The sequence below is a fragment of the Penicillium atrosanguineum genome, assembly GCF_028827265.1.
Source record: "Penicillium atrosanguineum strain IBT 20685 chromosome Unknown utg000002l_segment0_segment0, whole genome shotgun sequence".
NCBI classification, from domain to species: Eukaryota; Fungi; Ascomycota; class Eurotiomycetes; order Eurotiales; family Aspergillaceae; genus Penicillium; species Penicillium atrosanguineum.
The window spans coordinates 3,484,869-3,503,619 of NW_026623134.1; the positions used below are offsets into that span (position 1 = coordinate 3,484,869).

At 51.5% G+C, this 18,751-nt stretch overlaps 7 protein-coding genes across 7 annotated transcripts; 4 read left to right on the forward strand and 3 right to left on the reverse strand.

Annotated features, from left to right (window-relative positions):
- Positions 1–308: 308 nt before the first annotated feature.
- N7443_003083 (WD40 repeat domain-containing protein) lies at positions 309–2,276 on the forward strand (the record flags this gene model as incomplete). Its single annotated transcript, XM_056883139.1, has 4 exons — positions 309–393; positions 467–582; positions 642–842; positions 900–2,276. The coding sequence occupies 4 exons, from the start codon at positions 309–311 to the stop codon at positions 2,274–2,276; spliced, it is 1,779 nt and encodes a 592-aa protein (XP_056744980.1).
- Positions 2,277–2,514: 238 nt separating this feature from the next.
- N7443_003084 (uncharacterized protein) lies at positions 2,515–2,975 on the reverse strand (the record flags this gene model as incomplete). Its single annotated transcript, XM_056883140.1, has 2 exons — positions 2,515–2,635; positions 2,686–2,975. The coding sequence occupies 2 exons, from the start codon at positions 2,973–2,975 to the stop codon at positions 2,515–2,517; spliced, it is 411 nt and encodes a 136-aa protein (XP_056744981.1).
- A 263-nt stretch (positions 2,976–3,238) lies between these two features.
- On the forward strand, positions 3,239–5,493 carry pex8 (putative peroxisomal membrane protein Pex17; the record flags this gene model as incomplete). The annotated part of the gene is made up of 4 exons (XM_056883141.1): positions 3,239–3,312; positions 3,384–4,381; positions 4,434–4,882; positions 4,936–5,493. 4 exons carry the CDS (start codon positions 3,239–3,241, stop codon positions 5,491–5,493), a joined length of 2,079 nt encoding a protein of 692 aa, XP_056744982.1.
- Positions 5,494–5,663: 170 nt separating this feature from the next.
- Positions 5,664–6,624, reverse strand: N7443_003086 (protein-S-isoprenylcysteine carboxyl O-methyltransferase; the record flags this gene model as incomplete). The annotated part of the gene is made up of 2 exons (XM_056883142.1): positions 5,664–5,752; positions 5,808–6,624. The coding sequence occupies 2 exons, from the start codon at positions 6,622–6,624 to the stop codon at positions 5,664–5,666; spliced, it is 906 nt and encodes a 301-aa protein (XP_056744983.1).
- Positions 6,625–6,906: 282 nt separating this feature from the next.
- Positions 6,907–7,718, forward strand: N7443_003087 (sugar O-acetyltransferase; the record flags this gene model as incomplete). Its single annotated transcript, XM_056883143.1, has 3 exons — positions 6,907–7,067; positions 7,120–7,537; positions 7,641–7,718. The coding sequence occupies 3 exons, from the start codon at positions 6,907–6,909 to the stop codon at positions 7,716–7,718; spliced, it is 657 nt and encodes a 218-aa protein (XP_056744984.1).
- A 725-nt stretch (positions 7,719–8,443) lies between these two features.
- N7443_003088 (uncharacterized protein) lies at positions 8,444–16,521 on the forward strand (the record flags this gene model as incomplete). The annotated part of the gene is made up of 11 exons (XM_056883144.1): positions 8,444–9,038; positions 9,096–9,249; positions 9,304–12,040; positions 12,099–12,992; positions 13,042–13,145; positions 13,194–13,393; positions 13,449–14,012; positions 14,064–14,115; positions 14,172–16,246; positions 16,322–16,378; positions 16,436–16,521. 11 exons carry the CDS (start codon positions 8,444–8,446, stop codon positions 16,519–16,521), a joined length of 7,518 nt encoding a protein of 2,505 aa, XP_056744985.1.
- A 716-nt stretch (positions 16,522–17,237) lies between these two features.
- N7443_003089 (putative transcription factor TFIIE complex alpha subunit) lies at positions 17,238–18,734 on the reverse strand (the record flags this gene model as incomplete). The annotated part of the gene is made up of 3 exons (XM_056883145.1): positions 17,238–18,405; positions 18,485–18,580; positions 18,640–18,734. The coding sequence occupies 3 exons, from the start codon at positions 18,732–18,734 to the stop codon at positions 17,238–17,240; spliced, it is 1,359 nt and encodes a 452-aa protein (XP_056744986.1).
- Positions 18,735–18,751: the final 17 nt, after the last annotated feature.

Consider the following 18,751-nt stretch of genomic DNA (forward strand, 5'->3'; position numbering starts at 1 on the left):
AATACCAAGAACACAAACAACCCAAGAAGCTCAAGAAACTGGAGGACTGTTCAACATGGTAAAGGGAGAAAGTACCCAGGACATTAGGCCCTAGGATATAACGCAATGGCGGGGGATGTCATAGCGCAGAGCAAGTAACTGACGACCCTCTGCACCAATCAACGGGCCGTGAGCTTCCCCCAAAGGACCAAATTGCTGCAAAGCTCCGACTCTTCTCCCAACGCTCCTGCATCCAATCGCAACCCCGGCCGTTACCTCCCTCATGATCGCGACCTGATTACCCTCCTACCTCATATTCCCCCTTGGCCATGGCCTACTACGACGAGAATGGGGGCGACTCCTTCGGGAGATTTAACAAGAACTTCGATGGACCCGTCGGTCCCCGTCGGCCGAGTACGTTTGATCTCTACGTGATATCGTCCCTTGGTCTGCTGTCTGTAGTAGGACTGACACCCATCGCACACAGGACTGGTAACCGACTATGGCTCATCCATGGTACAATGGATGCGGACGCGAAAGCCGCGCTTTCGCGGTGAGCACCGAATAGAGACCGAGCGACCGAGCCCGAGCTTCGGGGTCGATGTGAGTGTGGCGCAATATCTATGCTGGCTTCTGGGATGACAGAGACTGACGTTGAAAAGGTGGTCCCGCCCATCGCGCGAACCTATTCCCCGGCCGACACGATCCCCGTGCGACAATTGCATCAATCGATAGGAAAGTCGAAGAAACCAATTGTTGTGGTGCGATGGACTCCAGAAGGGAGACGTCTGTTGACAGGAGGTCATACCGGAGAGTTCATGCTGTGGAACGGCACAGCTTTCAACTTTGAGACGGTCATGGATGTACGTGGTCCAATATCTGGATGGCCTGACACTGGCTAATCTCTGTTATCTCTACAGGCGCATTACGATCAGGTCCAAGCAGGCGTGACATCTTTGGGGTGGTCCCATAGCCATGAATGGCTGATCTCTGGTGGACAAAGAGGTGATATCAAATACTGGCGACCAAACTTCAATAACGTCGAGACCATCGACGATGCACACCACGACGCTGTCCGAGACCTTGCATGGGCACCCAGTGATACGAAATTCCTTTCTGCCTCCGACGACACAACTTTGAAAATCTTCGATTTCACTTCTCGCACTTGCGAAACGATTCTGTCCGGACACAACTGGGATGTCAAGTCCTGTGATTGGCACCCGACGAAAGGCCTACTGGTTTCCGGATCAAAGGATCATCAAGTCAAGTTCTGGGATCCGCGCACCGCCAGGTGCTTGACAACTCTTCACAGCCACAAGAACACCGTCACGTCAACACGGTTCTCGCGTGTAAACAATAATCTTCTTGCGACGTCCTCGCGAGATCAAACAGCGAGAGTATTTGATCTTCGTATGATGCGCGATATTTGCATTCTACGTGGACACGACAAGCCCGTCTCTTCATTGACATGGCACCCTATTCATAGCAACTTGATATCCACCGGTGCCGAAGACGGTTCCTTGTACCACTACTTGCTCGATGAGCCCAACCTACCTACGGGACAGATGCCTACCGTGGCGCCATATGACAGCCCCGATCCGGCCAATACTCCGCCGCAGGTGATTTACCCTGCGCATCGCGTGCAGTATGCCCACGGCGCTACGATCTGGTCCCTGGACTGGCACCCACTCGGCCATATTCTTGCATCCGGATCCAAAGACAACTTCACTCGATTCTGGTCTCGGGCGAGACCCGGCGAAACTAGCTACATGAAAGACCGGTTCCATATCGGCGAGGAAGCAGCAGAGGCTCAAGGCACTTGGAACCGTGGCTTTGGCCGCAAACAGGCCCGTGATGAAGAGGAGCAGGAGATGCAGGATGAGGCCGAAAGTCTGGTCGACCAGCGACGACCTGACGCAGCACCCTCCCTGCCGGGTATACAAAGCGGTCCTCAGCCTAATGCTCCAGGATTCCTTCCTGGCATCGGTGGTGCTCAGCCTCCTCCGCCCGGTATGCCTGGGATGCCCGGCGCTATGGGCGGGATGGACCCTGGCCGACTAGCAATGATGTCTCAACCTCCGCCTCAGTCAGCACCAACGCCTCCTCAGCCAATGCCCGGATTCCCAATGCTCCCTGGAATGGGAGCTCCGCCTATGAACATGGACCTGGCACAGCTGCAGAAACAGCTCGCCGCTCAAGGCATCCAGATACCTCCGAATATGAACCTTCAAAACCTAGCAGCGGGGCTGGGCGGTCTACCTGGTCTGCAGAGCGGCATGTCTGATGGACGCAGATAGTCAATTGAAATGGTTGGATTGTGCATGTCAGATTTGGATTGCGGGACCGGCGTAACGGACATATAAGCATGTGAGGCCATTCGGGCCCGGGATGACGGCGCTTGCGATATTCTCCAGTGTATTATAGGAGCAGATACCAGCTTTCAAAAATTTTTCCCAGGCATGGGAGTACTGTCGTTGATCGCTCGTAGTTCAGTCATGGTCGTAGAAATTAATTCGGAATCACTCTTCCGGTCGTTCACAATCCGCCCTGCATCGGAAAGCTAGTCAAGATGAGAACCATCACATTGACACCACTCCAGATCAATGGCACCCAGGTCGACATCCGGAAATTGCCCGCTTCATAGACCGCGCCGAGCCTGTACAGTATTAGTCACGCGTTCGTCAATCACAGAAGCGGCACACAAACACAAGTCCAACAATACTCCCAGCTAACACCGCCTCCAGGCCAGCAACGAAGCTATAGACCAACGGCACGAGCCATATAACACTCCAATTCCTCCCATGACTCAAAACCGTACATGTCGCAACAGGTAAGTGCGTAGCAGCATAGAAAATCAAAGTCCAGAAGAGCGTGTACCGCCAGATATCCTTCGTGTAGTAGAGATAATACGCTTGGTGGTGATGCGACGGGACGGGGTCGTACAGCGAAGGGAAGGAGGGGGTTTGGTAATTGATCGGGACGCGATTGTTGGTCATTGTCAAGACTGCGGCACTGCGGTAGCTGCAGCTAGACGAGAAAGGATCTCGCTCAGATCATGGCGAAGCTAGAACGGCTGAAGCAGAGCTAGGAATCAACCACGTTGGACCCGAATGACGAGAGGTTTGCACCGTTTGTTGCTGTCACGGGCCTCGGCTCCGTCTGGGGTCTCCGTCTCCGGGCCCCGTCTCCGCGCTTCCCTCCATCATCCCCTCGGGCTATATAGACCTGGGGCCTATTGTCCAATACAGGGTATTTCGATATGGCAACTGAACGATCTCTAGCTGCTTTGCTACGGTCGCTGCAGACGACTTCCAGCTTTGAAGATGCTTCTGGGTATGATGATCACTGTTACTGGGTTACTCTACGGCAACCACCGTCGGCTAACGATGCATTGTTATTCGCAGTCTCCTTCCCACGGCGACCAGTTTCCTGTCTATTCTCGGCAACCCTTTGAATCTAAGCTTGCTCGCGTCGCAGCTCCTTTCCGCGCCTGCGCTGTGGAATCACCCCGTTGATTTACATGCTTGTCGCAAGATCCTTAGCGTGTTCAATACAGCTGCGATCGCGGTTTTGCAGAATGATACGGAGGAGGAGGCGCAGATACCCCACGGACGCCATCGAAAGATTGAGCGTGAGGCATGGGTGAAGGCTGTCGTGGAGGGCGCGGATGATAAGTCGCCGCGCTGGAGACATATGCTTCTCTTGGGTGGGATACTGCTTGGGTTTGAGGGACAGAATAGACAGGGCCTTCCCAGGAATACTCGAGTCAAGCTTGAGTCGGCGCTGGCTACAGCGGCGCAATTGGCGCTTGAGGAGCTGGATCCTAATGCGGGGGTCGATGGGCACTGCGTCACTATGGTATTGAACTATACATTTGAGCTCTTGTCTGATATGGAGAGGAGCAATATCAACTATGACCTCTTATTGCCGGTTATGATAAGATCGACTTATCTTTCGCCTGAGGGGCTTGAGGGGGGTTACTTCTTGGGCGCTATTGATAAGGATGTGGTTGAGGTGCCGGGGAGGAAGTTCCGATGGGCAGCAAACTCTGCGACGTTTGGCTATGTCTCTGCGATTGGCTCTCGTCCTCTGGTGTCTGCATTGGGGCCTCTTTCTCGCCTTGCCTCGCATGCTGTTGAAAATGTGCGGGACCCGAAGCTGGTTGCGCAAACTATCGACTACTTGGCGGACTTTGTCCGCACTCTGATGGTCCAGTGGCGGCAAAACAAACTGTCCGAGATTGATGTTACAGAAGAAACTGAGTTTTTGGAGCCGGAGTCTATGAAAACTACGATTCCCACGCTATGGAAGGTTCTCCGAAATTGCTTGTATTCGGTCGTCATTATCCTGCGCGCCGTTCTGGGGAGAACGATCAATGATCCGGCCCTCGCTGCTGGCAGCAGTAAGTCGCATCGCTCAATTGTTTTCCTTGCGATACTGACAGATATATTTAGGTGCGCCATACCTCTCAATGCAATCGCTGCATATCCTCCGCAACCTCTATTTCATATCCTCTCGCACTGGTCAAAATGCGTCGTCACAGCAAACCTTTGTTTTCTTAGCAGCCATCGATATTCTCTCACAGTATCCCGATTTGACGGAAAATTTCTTGCGCAGCATCAAGCCCAGCGACCTCGGTCAGATCCCTGACCATCCAGTGGAGCGGTGTTTGGATATCTTCTTCTTAAACGTGGCTGAGCACTTCCCTTTGGTTTTATCCCCCGAAGCCAATGAGGAATTGCTTCTTTCTGCCGCCTTCCCATACCTTGCGGCTGGTGCAAATAGCCTGCTTTTGGAGATCTTTGAAGCTGCCCACAGCTTGGTACTAGTCGTGTTCGCTATCCCTCATAATGCGGATCTAGCTGCGAAGCACCTGCCCTTTTACATTGAGAACCTCTTTGCAGTAAGTTTGACCCTTTTTCATCAGATGCTTTCGAAGTGTCTAACCTTGCCCAGGTATTCCCGGAAAACCTCTCAGCGAGACAGTTCCGTCTTGCTTTCAAGACAGTCATTCAGGTCACAGCACCTCCTTCACCATTAGCAAACAGCCAACCACTACTCCCATCCATTCTACTCGAGGTAGTCCGAGATCGAGCTCTCCACGCATCAACTACGCCCATACCCCCCACCGTACAGAACAGCTCGACGCCCGACCTAGGCAAAGCGCCGCCACTCTCCGCACAAGCTGTACTCACACTTGCCTTGATCGACTCACTTTCCTTCCTCCGCGTCGATGACCTGAAAGAATGGCTCCCCCTCACAGCCGAGCTAATCAATGCAATCCCCGATCCCGCAATGCGCCAAGCCTGCGTCGACCGCTTCTGGGAAGCATTGAGCGGCGGCGAAATGGACGTGGACCGAGCGCACTGCTGCGTGGCCTGGTGGAGCACCCGCGGTGGGCGCGAACTTCTCCTTTTCGGAGCCCAGCCAGCACCAGGCGCCGTTCCGGACGATGATAACGGGCCGTATATGAGTGGGGCGGTGGGTGGAGTGGCACCGGAGCATAAACTATGATCTGACCAGGCCTTGTTGCATTGTACGAGCGTTGACATGTTATATACTATATACCAGGACTTCTGTCCAGAATCAATTCACTTCTAAAAAACATTGAATAAAGTGTCTACGATTGAAGCGCCATTCCATTTTTGCAATGAATCCCCCCCCCCCCCCCCCCCTTAGTTTGATTAACGAATAAAGGGGATGCCAACCGGTGTATCCTTCCGGTACTGAGCATACTCGGCACCGAAAAACCGAACCAAGAACGTCTCCTCACCTAGAACAAAGAAGTTAGCTCGGTCAAATATCCCAACAAAAACTATGAGACTCACGCTTAATTCTCGTCGCAAAGAACCTCCACAACACAAGCGCATACCCAACAAAACAAACCACATTCCCCAGAACCAGCTGCGTACCAAGCCCCCACCAAAAGAACCCAAAGTAACTCGGATGTCTCAAAAACCGATACAACCCAGTCTTCACAAGCACATGGCCCGACCTATGCTCACTCTGAACATGGTGATTAAAATTCCCCGCCGCAGTAGCCATCGCCACTGTCCTAATAACCTGGCCCACGACCGTGAGCACAAGACCTAGCACAAGTAACAGCGATACATGACCAAACGGCCCTTCGAACGAAAGCATCCTGCCGAGCCCCCATTGTCCAGGAAAGAAATAATGCGAAATCAAACACTCCACCAACGCAGACCCATGAGCAGCATTGTAAGCCCACCCGTTCGAAGAAAGGAGGAAAGCCTTCACTGTCGCAAAAGGCGTATTATACTGCGCCGTGACGATGAACTCGAGGAAGTGGAATAGACTAAGGGCGCCGATGAAGAACGGCATGCGCCAGAAGGGTGTAGGGAGGGTTGCTAGGTATAGTGTCAAGCTTGTTGTTAGGCCGAGGCTTGTACCGAGGAGGAAGGCGCGTAGAGAGATTCCCGAGAGCGATTTCGTGCCGGTGGGGAGGTTTGTAGGGTCGATTTCAGGAGTTTCGGAGCTTGAGTTGGAGATAGAGCTGGAGATGGACGGGCTGCGCTGCGAGGTGAATGATGGGTGCCATTCTTCTTCTGGGTGTTGGGGGAGGCGCTCGGTGGGCCAGGGGATGTTTGAGTCGCCTGGTTCGGCGGAAGTGGAGGAAGATGTCATTTTGAGGGTATCCAGGACGTCTTGGAGGATTCGAGGGAGTGTGTGTCTTTCAATGGGCGTTAGGAAGCCATCTTGTTGCTTGGAGAACAATACTCGAGAGATCGATTGTGAGCTTTGAGCTTTGAGCTTTGAGCATTCCGTCCCCACTTAGCGCATGGCCCTCCGCGGGGACTCGGGTCTCGGTCCGATATGGTGACAGTTGTCTCTTAGGAGTTCTCGTTATACGTTCTTCTATGGGCAATATTGGCTATTGTGGTCTTTTGCTGTTTTGAATTCTCTAACATGGCCGAACCAACCGAAAAGGAAAAGATGCTACGCGGCGAGCTCTTCCGCGCCTTCACACCAGACCTAGTCGCAGCACGAGCCCGCTGCAAATACGCCTGCAACCACTTTAACAAAACAGACGAAGTGCCTCGCCGACGACTAGTCGAGCTATGGAGAGAGTGAGTGCACTTTGCCAATTGAACATCAACATGCCACACCCAAGCTCCAAAGCACATTAGCCAACATAAATAGTATCATTGACGATCACACACCACTTCCCGCCCAATTAGACGACCCCGTCGCAGACGAAGAACAATTCAAACACGAGCCATGGATCGAAGCGCCTATCAAAGTGGACTACGGGTTTAATGTGACGCTCGGCGAAGGCGTCTTTGTCAATTTCAACTGTGTTTTCATTGATAGTTGTCCTATCACTGTTGGTGCGCGCACGATGTTCGGACCGAATGTTAATTTGTTTGCGGGGACGCATCCGCTGGATCCTGCGTTGAGGAATGGGACTGAGGGGCCGGAGATGGGGAAGCCGATTACTATTGGGGAGGATTGTTGGATAGGGGGAAATGTTATTGTGCTTCCTGGTGTTACTATTGGGAAAGGGGTGACCATTGGAGCGGGGAGTGTTGTTACCAAGGTACGTTTTTCTTCTTTCTTTGTTTTCCTCTTTCATCTTGTGAGCTCTTTGAGAGAGCTGTTTCTGGTGCTCGCGTGAAAGGTAACTGACGTTGTGCTTACAGGATGTGCCGTCGTTCCATGTGGCTGCTGGTAACCCGGCTAGGATCATTCGCAAGATTGAAACGGCTATGACGGAATGATACTGTACTTAGGTTTTGCTTAGAGACTTGCAACATGTGTAGAGATAGAAATTATCACGCTTCCATTAAGGCAAGGTTTGCATATATCTCAAGGTAAGTTGGCTGTAGTGCATCATGACTGTTATCGCAGTTAGATCTGGGTATGCACGGTTGGTACAAACAGCGATGTGAACCTTACGATCGTGATCGGATTGGAATTAGCTCTAAAGGTCTAGACGAACCATCCGTTCGCGGGGGTTCATATGGAGATCCTTTGGTAGTTTAAGATAGTGTCCGCGCTGTGATGCCGCCCCCACGTTTACGCTCAATCAAAGGTTCCTACTGCATCCCGCAGATATATGTTGTTGGTCAAAAACGCCGGTTTGGCACGTGCACAAGTAACATTCAACTTGAAGCGGTAGCTTCATCAAGAGTAAATGAGAAACAAATGAGGATAAAAATGGATAGAAGTTAGTACCTAGGTATGAATAGCTGGCTGATCCCGTGCATCTCTAAGTGCTGTTCGGGGCTCTCCACAGCACAACGTCACCGATCTCCTCTCGCATCCTCCCAAAAAAGCTGTCGACCGCTCCGCCAACACCGGACACCTCCACGGCGGACGTCTCTCACTTTGCTTTCACTCCGATTTTAAGACTCGTAATCTACCCCGAACATTCCGATTACCTATCACCACCTTCTGAACCGTCAAAACGTATCAACCTAGTCGAACAAGCGAGGAAAATGTTATGGCAGATCCCCCGCCAGAGAGCTCTCACTCAACGCCTGGCACTCCCGTGAGCGACTCCACGCGTCTGCACAGCTCGATGGAAGACCCCGACTCCGAGGGCCACCGGAAACGCCCGCGTCTCGACAGTGGAAGTCGCGTAAGAGAGAGCTTGTCCATCGACGCTGCCTTCACTCCGGCCGCGCCTGCCTCCGCCATGGACCTTTCTCCAGATTCGCGTCCCAGCAAGATGACGATAAATGTCAAGTCTCCAACATGCGACATGAATTCCGAATCCATCGAACCCGCGTCCCTCCAACCAGACTCTCCTCTACCTCACTCTATCACCGACCCCGACGCGAACCCGGACAATGTCATTTCTATCTCCTCCTCTCCTGCACACAGTCCTGAGATCGAAGTCGCCGAGCTGGAGGATATGGATCAGGATCCAAACACCTCCAGTTGGAGGCCACTGGACGAGGCATTACGAGACCAGACCCAACCTGAGGTGATCGAGGTCGACGACACGCTCTCTCCCTTGGACTCTTTCCCGTCAGTACGGGAGAATGCGACCGCATTTGAGAATTTGCAATACATGATCGCGGTGATCGAGAGATGTACGTGACTCTGTGGCTCTACTGAGATGACCCTTTAGGTACTGACATTGTGAGCAGGTGACCCGCGTGATGCCTTAGCACTTACTGCCTTGAAAGTGTGGTTGGCCGACTGCGCAAAGAATCTCGATCGATTGACGGCTCCCGCCATTACTGAAGATCTTGAATTCTGGAATCGCTTACCTTTCCTTCTGGAAATACTCCTCCGCAGACAGTATGATTCCTTCCTCGACTATTGCTTGTTACTCTGTGCTGACCCGAACATTAGGCAGGAGCTCCTTATTGACGATGGAAGCGAGGTATTGAAGGGCCTGGAGGACTTCTTCATAGATTATGTCAAAATCGCCGTCCACATGATTCGCCTAGACATCATGTTCATGCGCCGGTTGGGCGAAGAGCCGGATACTCAGCTGCCAGATAGTCCAGCCCGACGCTGGATAACACCTCTCGCGTGGCTGCTGGGATCACAGAACATTCCTCTCTATCGTGCTATAGAGACACAGTACAAGACCAACACTGTGGATTTAGTACGACGAATCCGCGCGAGGTCTTTCATTCCCCCTATCGATGCCCCCTCAGTGGTGGCAGAATACACTTCTCTTCTGCTGAAAACCATGCTCAAAGCTCCTTCTTTATTGAACGCTTTGAAAACTGTTCTGATTTTCGCCACTAGCGTGGCTGACTGCACACCGGATAAGACACAGAATGAGCAGGACTCAAATACAGAATTCAGTACTGACCTATCGGCCGACTCATCTTTCTTAATGGTCATATACGACACCGTCCGCCAGATTGATGTCCAGTACCAGGAATGGGTGACAAAGAAATCCGCTCTGGTTTCAAGCGAGAACACTGAACATATGCTTCTCCAAATACCCCGTGTCTACATGTTGCTCTGCAAATCTGACCCTGTGTTCATCGATCGAATCGCACAAGACCTTGGAATTGAGCTTCCAGAAGGTGCGAGCATTGCTAACAAGACTGACATCATTTCCTGGGGCTGGAAACTTGGTGTTTTGAAGAAGCACATCATGGAGGGCCGCATGGAGCTCCGGGTTTGCGGTGTGGAAACAATGCAATCACACCTGGTGAAGATTTGGGCCGAGCGCATCTCCAACAATGCTACTGCAGTCAAATCACCAGAAATTCAGTACCTGGTCCGATATATCCGAAGCAACAAGTTCGTGGATTACCTCGTGGGGGTAGAATCTCACCCTCAGTTGATCTGCCGCAGCAGCAATATTGTTGGATTCCTGGTCGTGGCGAGCTCCTACACGAACCTGGAAACAGACGTCATTTGGAAGGCTGTGACCGAGAGCCAGGACAGTAGGATCGTTTCTGAGGTGTTAGCCATGCTCACCCGTACGCTCTACATGCACTCCACTGCCTCACCGGCTTTGCTGTACATCTGCGAAAAGGTCCTAAGGCATCCGCTGGAACGGTTTGATGCTAATGTGCTTGAATTTTGTGATATCCTGCTCGGTCGAATGTATCACCAGCCTGGCGAAACCGGGTACTATGACAACTCTGGCCTCGACCGCGTGAATGCGGTCGCCTTGTGGCTCTGCGTGCGTCTCATCCGAGAAAGCACCGCAGCGGACAATCTCTCCGATGAACAGAGGACGAAATTACAGGACCTCGGCAGCAGGCAACTCGCAAGCTGCATCAGAGCTGGCGTCAGCGGGACGGACCGGGCGGAAATCTACGAACGCTGTATCCTTGATATCGCCGAGATGAATGCTTTCACTGCGGGTAGTATCCAAGTACTGAATGCTCTCGTCCCCATTCAAGATGCGCAAGAGATTTACAAACTCGACGAACAATATGACTTGACTCGACTGGTGATCACTGACCTGCTTCACACTGTGAATGGAGACCAAGTCGATTTGTCCGATGCATTTTCACACCATGGCCTTGTTTCCCGCGTTATGCTCCTCTTCCGGCTTGTTGACATGGCCCCGGAGACAATCACGCCCGAGCTCGGAAAAGCCTTCTGGAATGACATTCTTTTGTCAAGCAAACTGGGAGTTGATGGGCACAAGTCTGTTTGGGGCATGATGTCGACTGCTTTAACGCACTGCACCAAGGCCAACCCTTTTCTTGATCGATGCATTCATGAATATCTGCCGGGGTTAGTCCCGAAAGACTACTCTCCGGAATTGCTTGCCTTTACAAAAATGTCCATCACCTACCAACTTCGCTTTTACCCGCCTCCCGCCGCTGTGGACAATGAGATTGTGACCATTCCGGGAATGGATCGCATCTGGAACTTCATTTTGACATCCCCCCCTGGTACTATCGAAAACGAGGCAACGGATTATGCCATCAAAACATATCTGGATCATCCAATTATCAGGAACTCACCGCCGTCTGCTGTTGAAGCGACACATATTTCGATCGCAGGTCGTTGCATCGAGCAACTCAAAAACTCCGCTGCAGCTTTGCGGACGTCACACGCTACGAACGGTGATTCTGCGATGGAAATAGAAAATATCGATGGTGCTATCGGTCCCGAAGAGCTGCGTTTCAGGCGCTCGCTTCAGTTCCTCTACCGATTGCTTCACGGTCTGCGGTCTCGCCGACAATACGTTTCCCCTCGAGGATCTCCACCAAGTCTTCCAGAACGCCCAGTTAAAGGTGATCCGGTCGAGCTATCCTGGCAATCGTTCAACGGCAATGCTCACTCTGGTGTCAAGGTATTGCAGATCGGCAGCCTTTCGACAGCTACCGAGCTCGTAGAGTTACTTTGCCAGCTCACCGGTTTCTCCAAGTTTTCGGCAATCTGCGGTGGCCAGCGGCTCAACCTGCTCGAAGATCCGGGAGCTCTTGTGGGAGAGATAAAAAAGCTCCAAGGGGGCCTTCTAATTCTCCGCAAGGCACCCGATGCCCAGGAAGTCGCGCGTGACAATGGCCAGCACTCTCTTACGTCGGTCGACTTTGAAGTTATGAAGCATTTCGACGAGATTTACGAATTCCTCGTGCTCAAGGAGGATGTCGCCCGCGAGGTATGCCATGTCATTTAGCTTTGGTTCTTTGGTGGATGCTAACGTGATTTCTACATAGGTATTTGATTTTCTCGCCGTGTTCCCTCCTCCCGACCGCATTGTCGATCTTGTCAGATCTGAGCAAATCGACGAAAAGACATTGTTCCCCTTTGTTACGCCCTTCATTGCATTTTATTCCTTCTACGTGCTGCTCATATGCCTGCGCGATGAATCGACGGAGGCAATCCCCAATCGGGACTTTGCGTCGCACAGCATCGAAAGAGTTGTGGCGTTTTTGATGGCCGATGAGTTTGCTGGATCCCTGATTCATGATTCCGTCAAGTTCTGGCTTGCCACAAAAGCGCTTGAATCCCTTCAAGCGGCATTTAACGTCTATGGCTCTCCAAGCGACGACGCCACACTTGTCCAGGACCCGGCAAAGCTGGTGAAGCGTCTTCTGAGTTTCATTGAGATGGCCCAGTCTGCACCCAGCCTTCCTTTTAGCGTCCTGAATCAGAATCTTATTCGTCTCCCCTTCGCCCTTCTCATCGACGGCTCAACACGGGATAGCAAGTTCTGGAATGCTGTCAAACAGGAAACACACTTCGGCCAGTTGATCCAGTCGCTGCTTTTGAATGAAAGCCGCTCATCCGTTCGCATCGACGTGGCAGAGAGGATCAAAATGACATGTGGTCCTTTGAAATCGCAGAAGCAGGTGCAGAAGGCTAACGAACAGTCGCAAAGCCCGACCCCTGCCGAAAGTACCGACAGAATAGACATGCTGGCTACTGTCTGGGATGCCTTCCTCAAGACTATCCCGAAGGCTCCAGAGTTTGCTTCGCAGTCTGCGGAATTCTTCACAACTGCTCTCTGGGTTTTCCGTGTGGTTGCGGAGAGGTCTCCCCGAGATATCATCTTCAGTCAGTATCTCAGGGATTGGAGTTTGGTCATGCTCCAGCACCGCACTCAAGAGGTAATTGAATGCCTTTCATTAAAAATGGAGCTTTTGCTAATCATAGTAGTTTGTCGGTCGCGAGACGATTGATCACTTGATGCATGGATTTGCTCTTTTGTTGGAGCTGTGCCTTGACCTGGCAGAGAAGGCTAACGTTGATCTGGGAGACTGGTAAGTGTTCCGGAATATGAAACCAAGTACCCTGGACTGAATTTCTAGTGATCTCGCGGAGCACATTCTGGGCATCTATCTCTTCCCAGACCTGTCGCCGGATATAGAGAATCTCACGGCCCCGCAGCTTCCTGTCTTGCATTCACCCACTCGCCAGAAGCTGTACAGTATTGTTGGCCTCCTATGCAAGCGCAACGATGTGAATCTTGCCCAAGTTATTGATATGCTGGAGCCTGTTGTCCCTCGAGGTTCGTTCAATCCGCCTTTCAATCCCGGAACAGCCTACTGATACTAGTCTCACAGATGTTTCGTACGGCCCGAACTCGAGCTGGGATCGATCAAAGATAATTCGAGCCCCACCAGGGTATGCGGGGCTTAAGAATCTCTCGAATACCTGTTACTTGAACTCCTTGATGACCCAGCTTTTCATGAACATCGAGTTCCGAGATTTCATCCTGAAGCTTGACCTGGTTGATCCACATTCATCACAGAGACTTCTCAAAGAAACTCAAAAGCTTTTTGCAATGATGCAAGACACTTTTACGAAACATACGGATCCAGCAGACTTTGTCGAGCAGATCAAAACCTACGACAACGAAGCAATCGATGTCACTATCCAGATGGATGTCGATGAGTTTTACAACTTGCTCTTTGACCGTTGGGAGGCTCAGATTGTGGATCCACAGGAAAAGAAGAAGTTCAGATCCTTCTACGGCGGGCAGCTCGTTCAGCAAATCAAGTCCCAAGAATGCCCCCACATTTCGGAAAGAGAGGAACCGTTCTCTGCCATACAATGTGATATCAAGGGCAAGGCCAGCCTCGAGGAGAGTTTACAAGCATACGTCGAGGGAGAGATCATGCAAGGAGGTTAGTGAAATTTGCTTTTGCTAACCAGACACATGCTAACATGGGAACTAGAAAATAAATACTCCTGCACGGGCTGTAACCGCCATGTTGATGCTGTGAAGCGGTAAGTTGGCTACCGGGAAGAGCCCAGGCAACATTCATTCTCTGACCTATCTGCAGAGCCTCTTTGAAACATGTTCCCGACGACCTAATTTTCCATCTCAAGCGGTTTGATTTCGACATGGTATCATTGACTCGAAGCAAGATCAACGATGAGTTCCAGTTCCCGGATCGGATCGACATGACTCCTTACAAGGTGGAGCACCTCTCAGACCCAGAGGCTCACATCGAGCCGGACATTTTCGAACTGGTCGGTGTTTTGATTCACACGGGTACGGCCGAGTCGGGCCATTACTACTCGTACACTCGGGAGAGACCCTCTTCGGGAACTTCAACCTCATGGGTCGAGTTCAATGACTCGGATGTTAGCTCATTTGACCCAGCAACCATTGCAGACCAGTGCTTCGGAGGCCCGAGTGGAACAATGGGTGGCCAAATGCACAAGGTCTGGAACGCCTATATGCTGTTCTATCAGCGCGTTTCTACAATGGAGGCGTCCAAAGAGATCTACAAGCCGTTAAATCCTGGATATCCAGTCCGAGCTTGGGTACCCGATGATTTGACAAGCCTTATCGCCGGAAACAATGAGATTACCATCCGGTCTTATTGTCTTTTGGACCCGCTCTACGCATCTTTCGTGCAGGGCCTGCTCCAACATGTGCAGAGCTTTGCAGTCAACTTCGAAAGAAAACGCGATCTTGAATTGAAGGCGATAACTGTCGCATTGGACACCTACGAGCAACTGATTGCACGGTCCAAGGATCATTCATGCTTGGATGCGATTTCCACCGAGATCTCTGATCTGATCTCTCGAAATGTACATGCGGCACTCGAAGCACTTCAATGGTTTCACGAGAAGGAAACCTCGATGCGCAACCTGGTCCTCAAGATGCCAAATACGGAAGTTCGGAAGCAAGGCATCATGTTCCTCATTGACGCCATGGGCATAGTTGAAAATTATCTTCGCGATCCAAGTGTTGACGAACAGGAAGGGATTGACATGCAAGTTCGCTTCGACGGGCTCGTGGAAGACATCATTCGCAAACTGGAGGATTTGTGGCCTGCTCTTCAGACCGTTTCTCGTGTCTGGGATGATTATTTCGACATTCTTCTTAAGATGATTGCGGTGTCACCTGGAACTGTTGACTTTTTGCTCGAGAATGGCTTCTTCGTCCGCTGCCTGGAAATCATCTGGCTCGATCAAGAGGACCGGAAGAGATTGAGAAGCAAGTATTCAAACTACATCAGACTGATTGATAAGGGCCGACGCTTCTCCTATCTCAAAATGATGGCTCTCTGCGCAGTCTTTTTCAAGAAAATCGATTTTGCGCTCCCCCCTGTCCGAGATGACGAGACTCGGCATGTGTTGGGCAACGTCATGTATTCTTTGAGCGTCACCGAAAACAAATTCATCAAACCCATCGACGAAGATGGAAGTCTTTCTGTTCTGCAAAAGATTCTGCAACATGACCATTTCGGTAACACAAAGGCCTCCTACACGATTATTGCCGCTTTGCTTCAATCAGAGCCCCAGGCAGGTCTCCTTGACAACATTATCAAAGCGCTGCAAGTCGGTTTGCGACTGTCACCTGCCGACCTTAGCATCCCATTCCTGGAGGCGACATGCATGTTCTGCAAATGGTGTCCAGGGAAGGCCGATGCCGCAGACATAATCAGATTTGTCGCGAAGGGAGTTGAATCGATTGACGGCCGCGCGAGTGTTGATCATCTAGAATTCTTCACCCGGATTTGCACTACATCTAACGAAAGACTGCGCCTGGGAGAAGATTGGTTTTCGGCAATCGTTCAAGATGAGATCCCCAGCTGGGCACCGACCCTCCTCATCGACACTGATCGATCGGTTCGCCAGGGCACCATGGACATACTCAAGACCTTGCTTTTCAGCAACGAGAACATTGGTCTCACCACAGAGTCCCAGGCTCGATACTACCAGATAGGCCGCAACCTCATGATTTCGTGTGTCCAAAGAGTTGAGAAGTCATTCATCCACAGCCAAGTTCAACAAGTCGAATCTAGAATCGTTGACAGCATCATTGAGGTCATCAAGCATTGCCAGGATACCTACTTCGATGATGAGGACGAGGAAGATAGACGGACTCTGGACAGTGCCAATGGTGCGTTAGCCCATACCTTTCTATCCCTCGCATTCCCATCTATTTATTGAAATCTGGACTAACAATCATCCGCAGCAATCCTCGCTCCCATCGAAGACATAACAGTCGAAGTCCAAGACGACCTCGTCTCAGGTACGAGCCCCTACAACGAATGGAACGACGAAGTTTGAATCTGACCCGGGCCCCCAGAATCCGATCTTCCCTCCGCAGACGAATGGGAAGCAACCTCTGCATTAGCCAGTGACTCCGAAATGGGAGTCGCCGGCTCTCCCTAGCCTTCATTCCCAGTTTTTCCCCTTCGCGTGCTCTTTTTGTTTTACTGGCGACCTCAGCGAAGACATGATCAAGCTCACTTATGATTTCATGAAATGCGTGATTTTTTGAGGAGGCGTTGCTTTCGCTTTTGGCCGAGGGCGTGGGCCCGCCATTCATGTTCCCATGTTTCCATGTATTCCGGATGTTACAATAAAAGGCGTCCGGTAGAGCAATAACTCTCAAATTTCATATTTTTGCATACTGTGGCTCCTTGAGCTGCGTTTTACATTGCACTTGTTCTTTCGTGGCCCTGTAATCTGCCGCGTAGAGATGTCTGTAGGTAGGCGCTGTGCTTGAGATGTCTGGACCCAGACACTTCCACCTGTGCAACACCAAAGTTCTTTCGAGCATCAGAAATCCAAGAGAGACATTATGTCCTGCTCAGGTGTGTCACATAGCCAGGTGAGAGGGCGATGAAATATAACTGACATGGCCCATTCATCTCCCCAGAGCCTCCATCTAAAAGCCCAATTCTAATGTATCCGAATACAAATTTGTTTGATTGAAGAAGATAATCAAATTTTTATTCACCATGTCAAAGCATTCTCTACCAGTATCAATGATAGTTTAGATTGTTGATACAGAAAAATTTCCAAAAGAAAGCCTCCGAGCGCCAGCGCCAATGCCTTGGTCCAAAGACCTGTTTTTTTTTCTCATTTGACCCAAGTTTGCGGTGTCATACATCTTCGAACTCTTCTTCGTCTTCATCAGACTCCTCGTCTTTAATTTCAGGCTCGGCCTTTGCGTCGGGATCAGGTTTGATAGCGGGCTCCTCAGTGCCAGGCTCGGTCTTGATCCTCTTCATCGCGGGCCCGTCGTCGGCTGGTGTAGTAGGTGTTCCAATCGATGACGGAGCGGCGCTGGAAGTAGTCTCGTGTTCACGCTTCACACCAGCAATACCAGATGAAGGAGTTGGGGCACTGGTAGGACCAGCTCCTGTGGCTGGGGTTGCTGGACCACTGGGACCGGAGACTCCCACGTCTTCGAATTCCTCGTCAAAGTCATCCGAGTCTTCGGCGCTGGAAGCGTCTTCCTCGGCTTGCAAGGCCTGTTCACGTTCCATCTCAGCGTAGTAGGCTGCAACCTTGTCGTCCAAGGCATCTGGATCGGGTTTTTGGTCCTCATCTTCCTCGGGCTTGACGGGGACACCGGCCTCGTTCTTGGCTTGCGTGGAACCGGCGTTGTTTGCGCTGACTGTGGAATGAGTATGCCAATGAGGAAGGGCATTTTGCTTCTCGAGGGCTGCCTTGCGAGCTGCCTCATCGGCCTGCTCGGCAGCACTTTTCTCTTCGCTGGAAGTGAGCGCGATCTCCAATTGGGCTGCGTCTGTCTTCGCCGTGGTGCGCGTAACGTTTTGTGTCTTGGCGGGTATGGAGATTGCCTGGCGGGTCGGGTGGGTGTGCTGGTTGCGGGGAACCTCGACCTTGTGATCCCAGGCAGTGTCAAAGTCGTTGGGTGGGATTTCGACAGAGTCGATTTGCTTCAACAACTTGAGCATGTTGTCGAGTTGAGCCATGAGCTTGCTGTTCTTCTCGTGGCCGGTACGATCGATTCCCTCCACGCCCTTGACGTCCTCGGTTCGTTCCAGAATGGCACCGCAATTTTGACACTCAAACCCCTCCTCGGAGACTAAACTCAATACATCCAACTCTGTCCATTCTGTGCCGCATCGCAGGCAGATGTACTCCTTGCGCTCTTCGCTTGGGGTGTATTGCGCCTTGATCGTGGACGTCAGTCTGGAGACCTTATACTTGATCGCATCGATGACCGGATGGAGCGGAATGTAGTAGTATTCGCGATTGACAGGACGAGTCGATCCGTCCCGGAATTCGGAGCGTTGGTTTCTGCGGATGAGAAAAGCCACCCAGGTTAGCTTGAACGGATGAATTGTTCCCGCCGCAGCACGGCCAAGGTAAAGCATACACTCCGATGAGACGGTCCTCTCGTAAGCGAGCACAAAGTTTTCGAAGATCCTTCTGCTGCATGCCCATCAGAAAGGCGAGGTCCTCGGCATGGAGACTGTAGCAAGTGTGTCAGATCAGCCTGCGCATTATATCCTCTCTCAAAAAGTATCATACACTGAGTGTAAGAAGAGCGCATCGACGACTAGAATGTGGCGAGTCTCGTAGAAGGCGCGCACCACACTCCGGATGAGGGTGTTGGCGAGATCCATGATTGCGACAGCTGTGA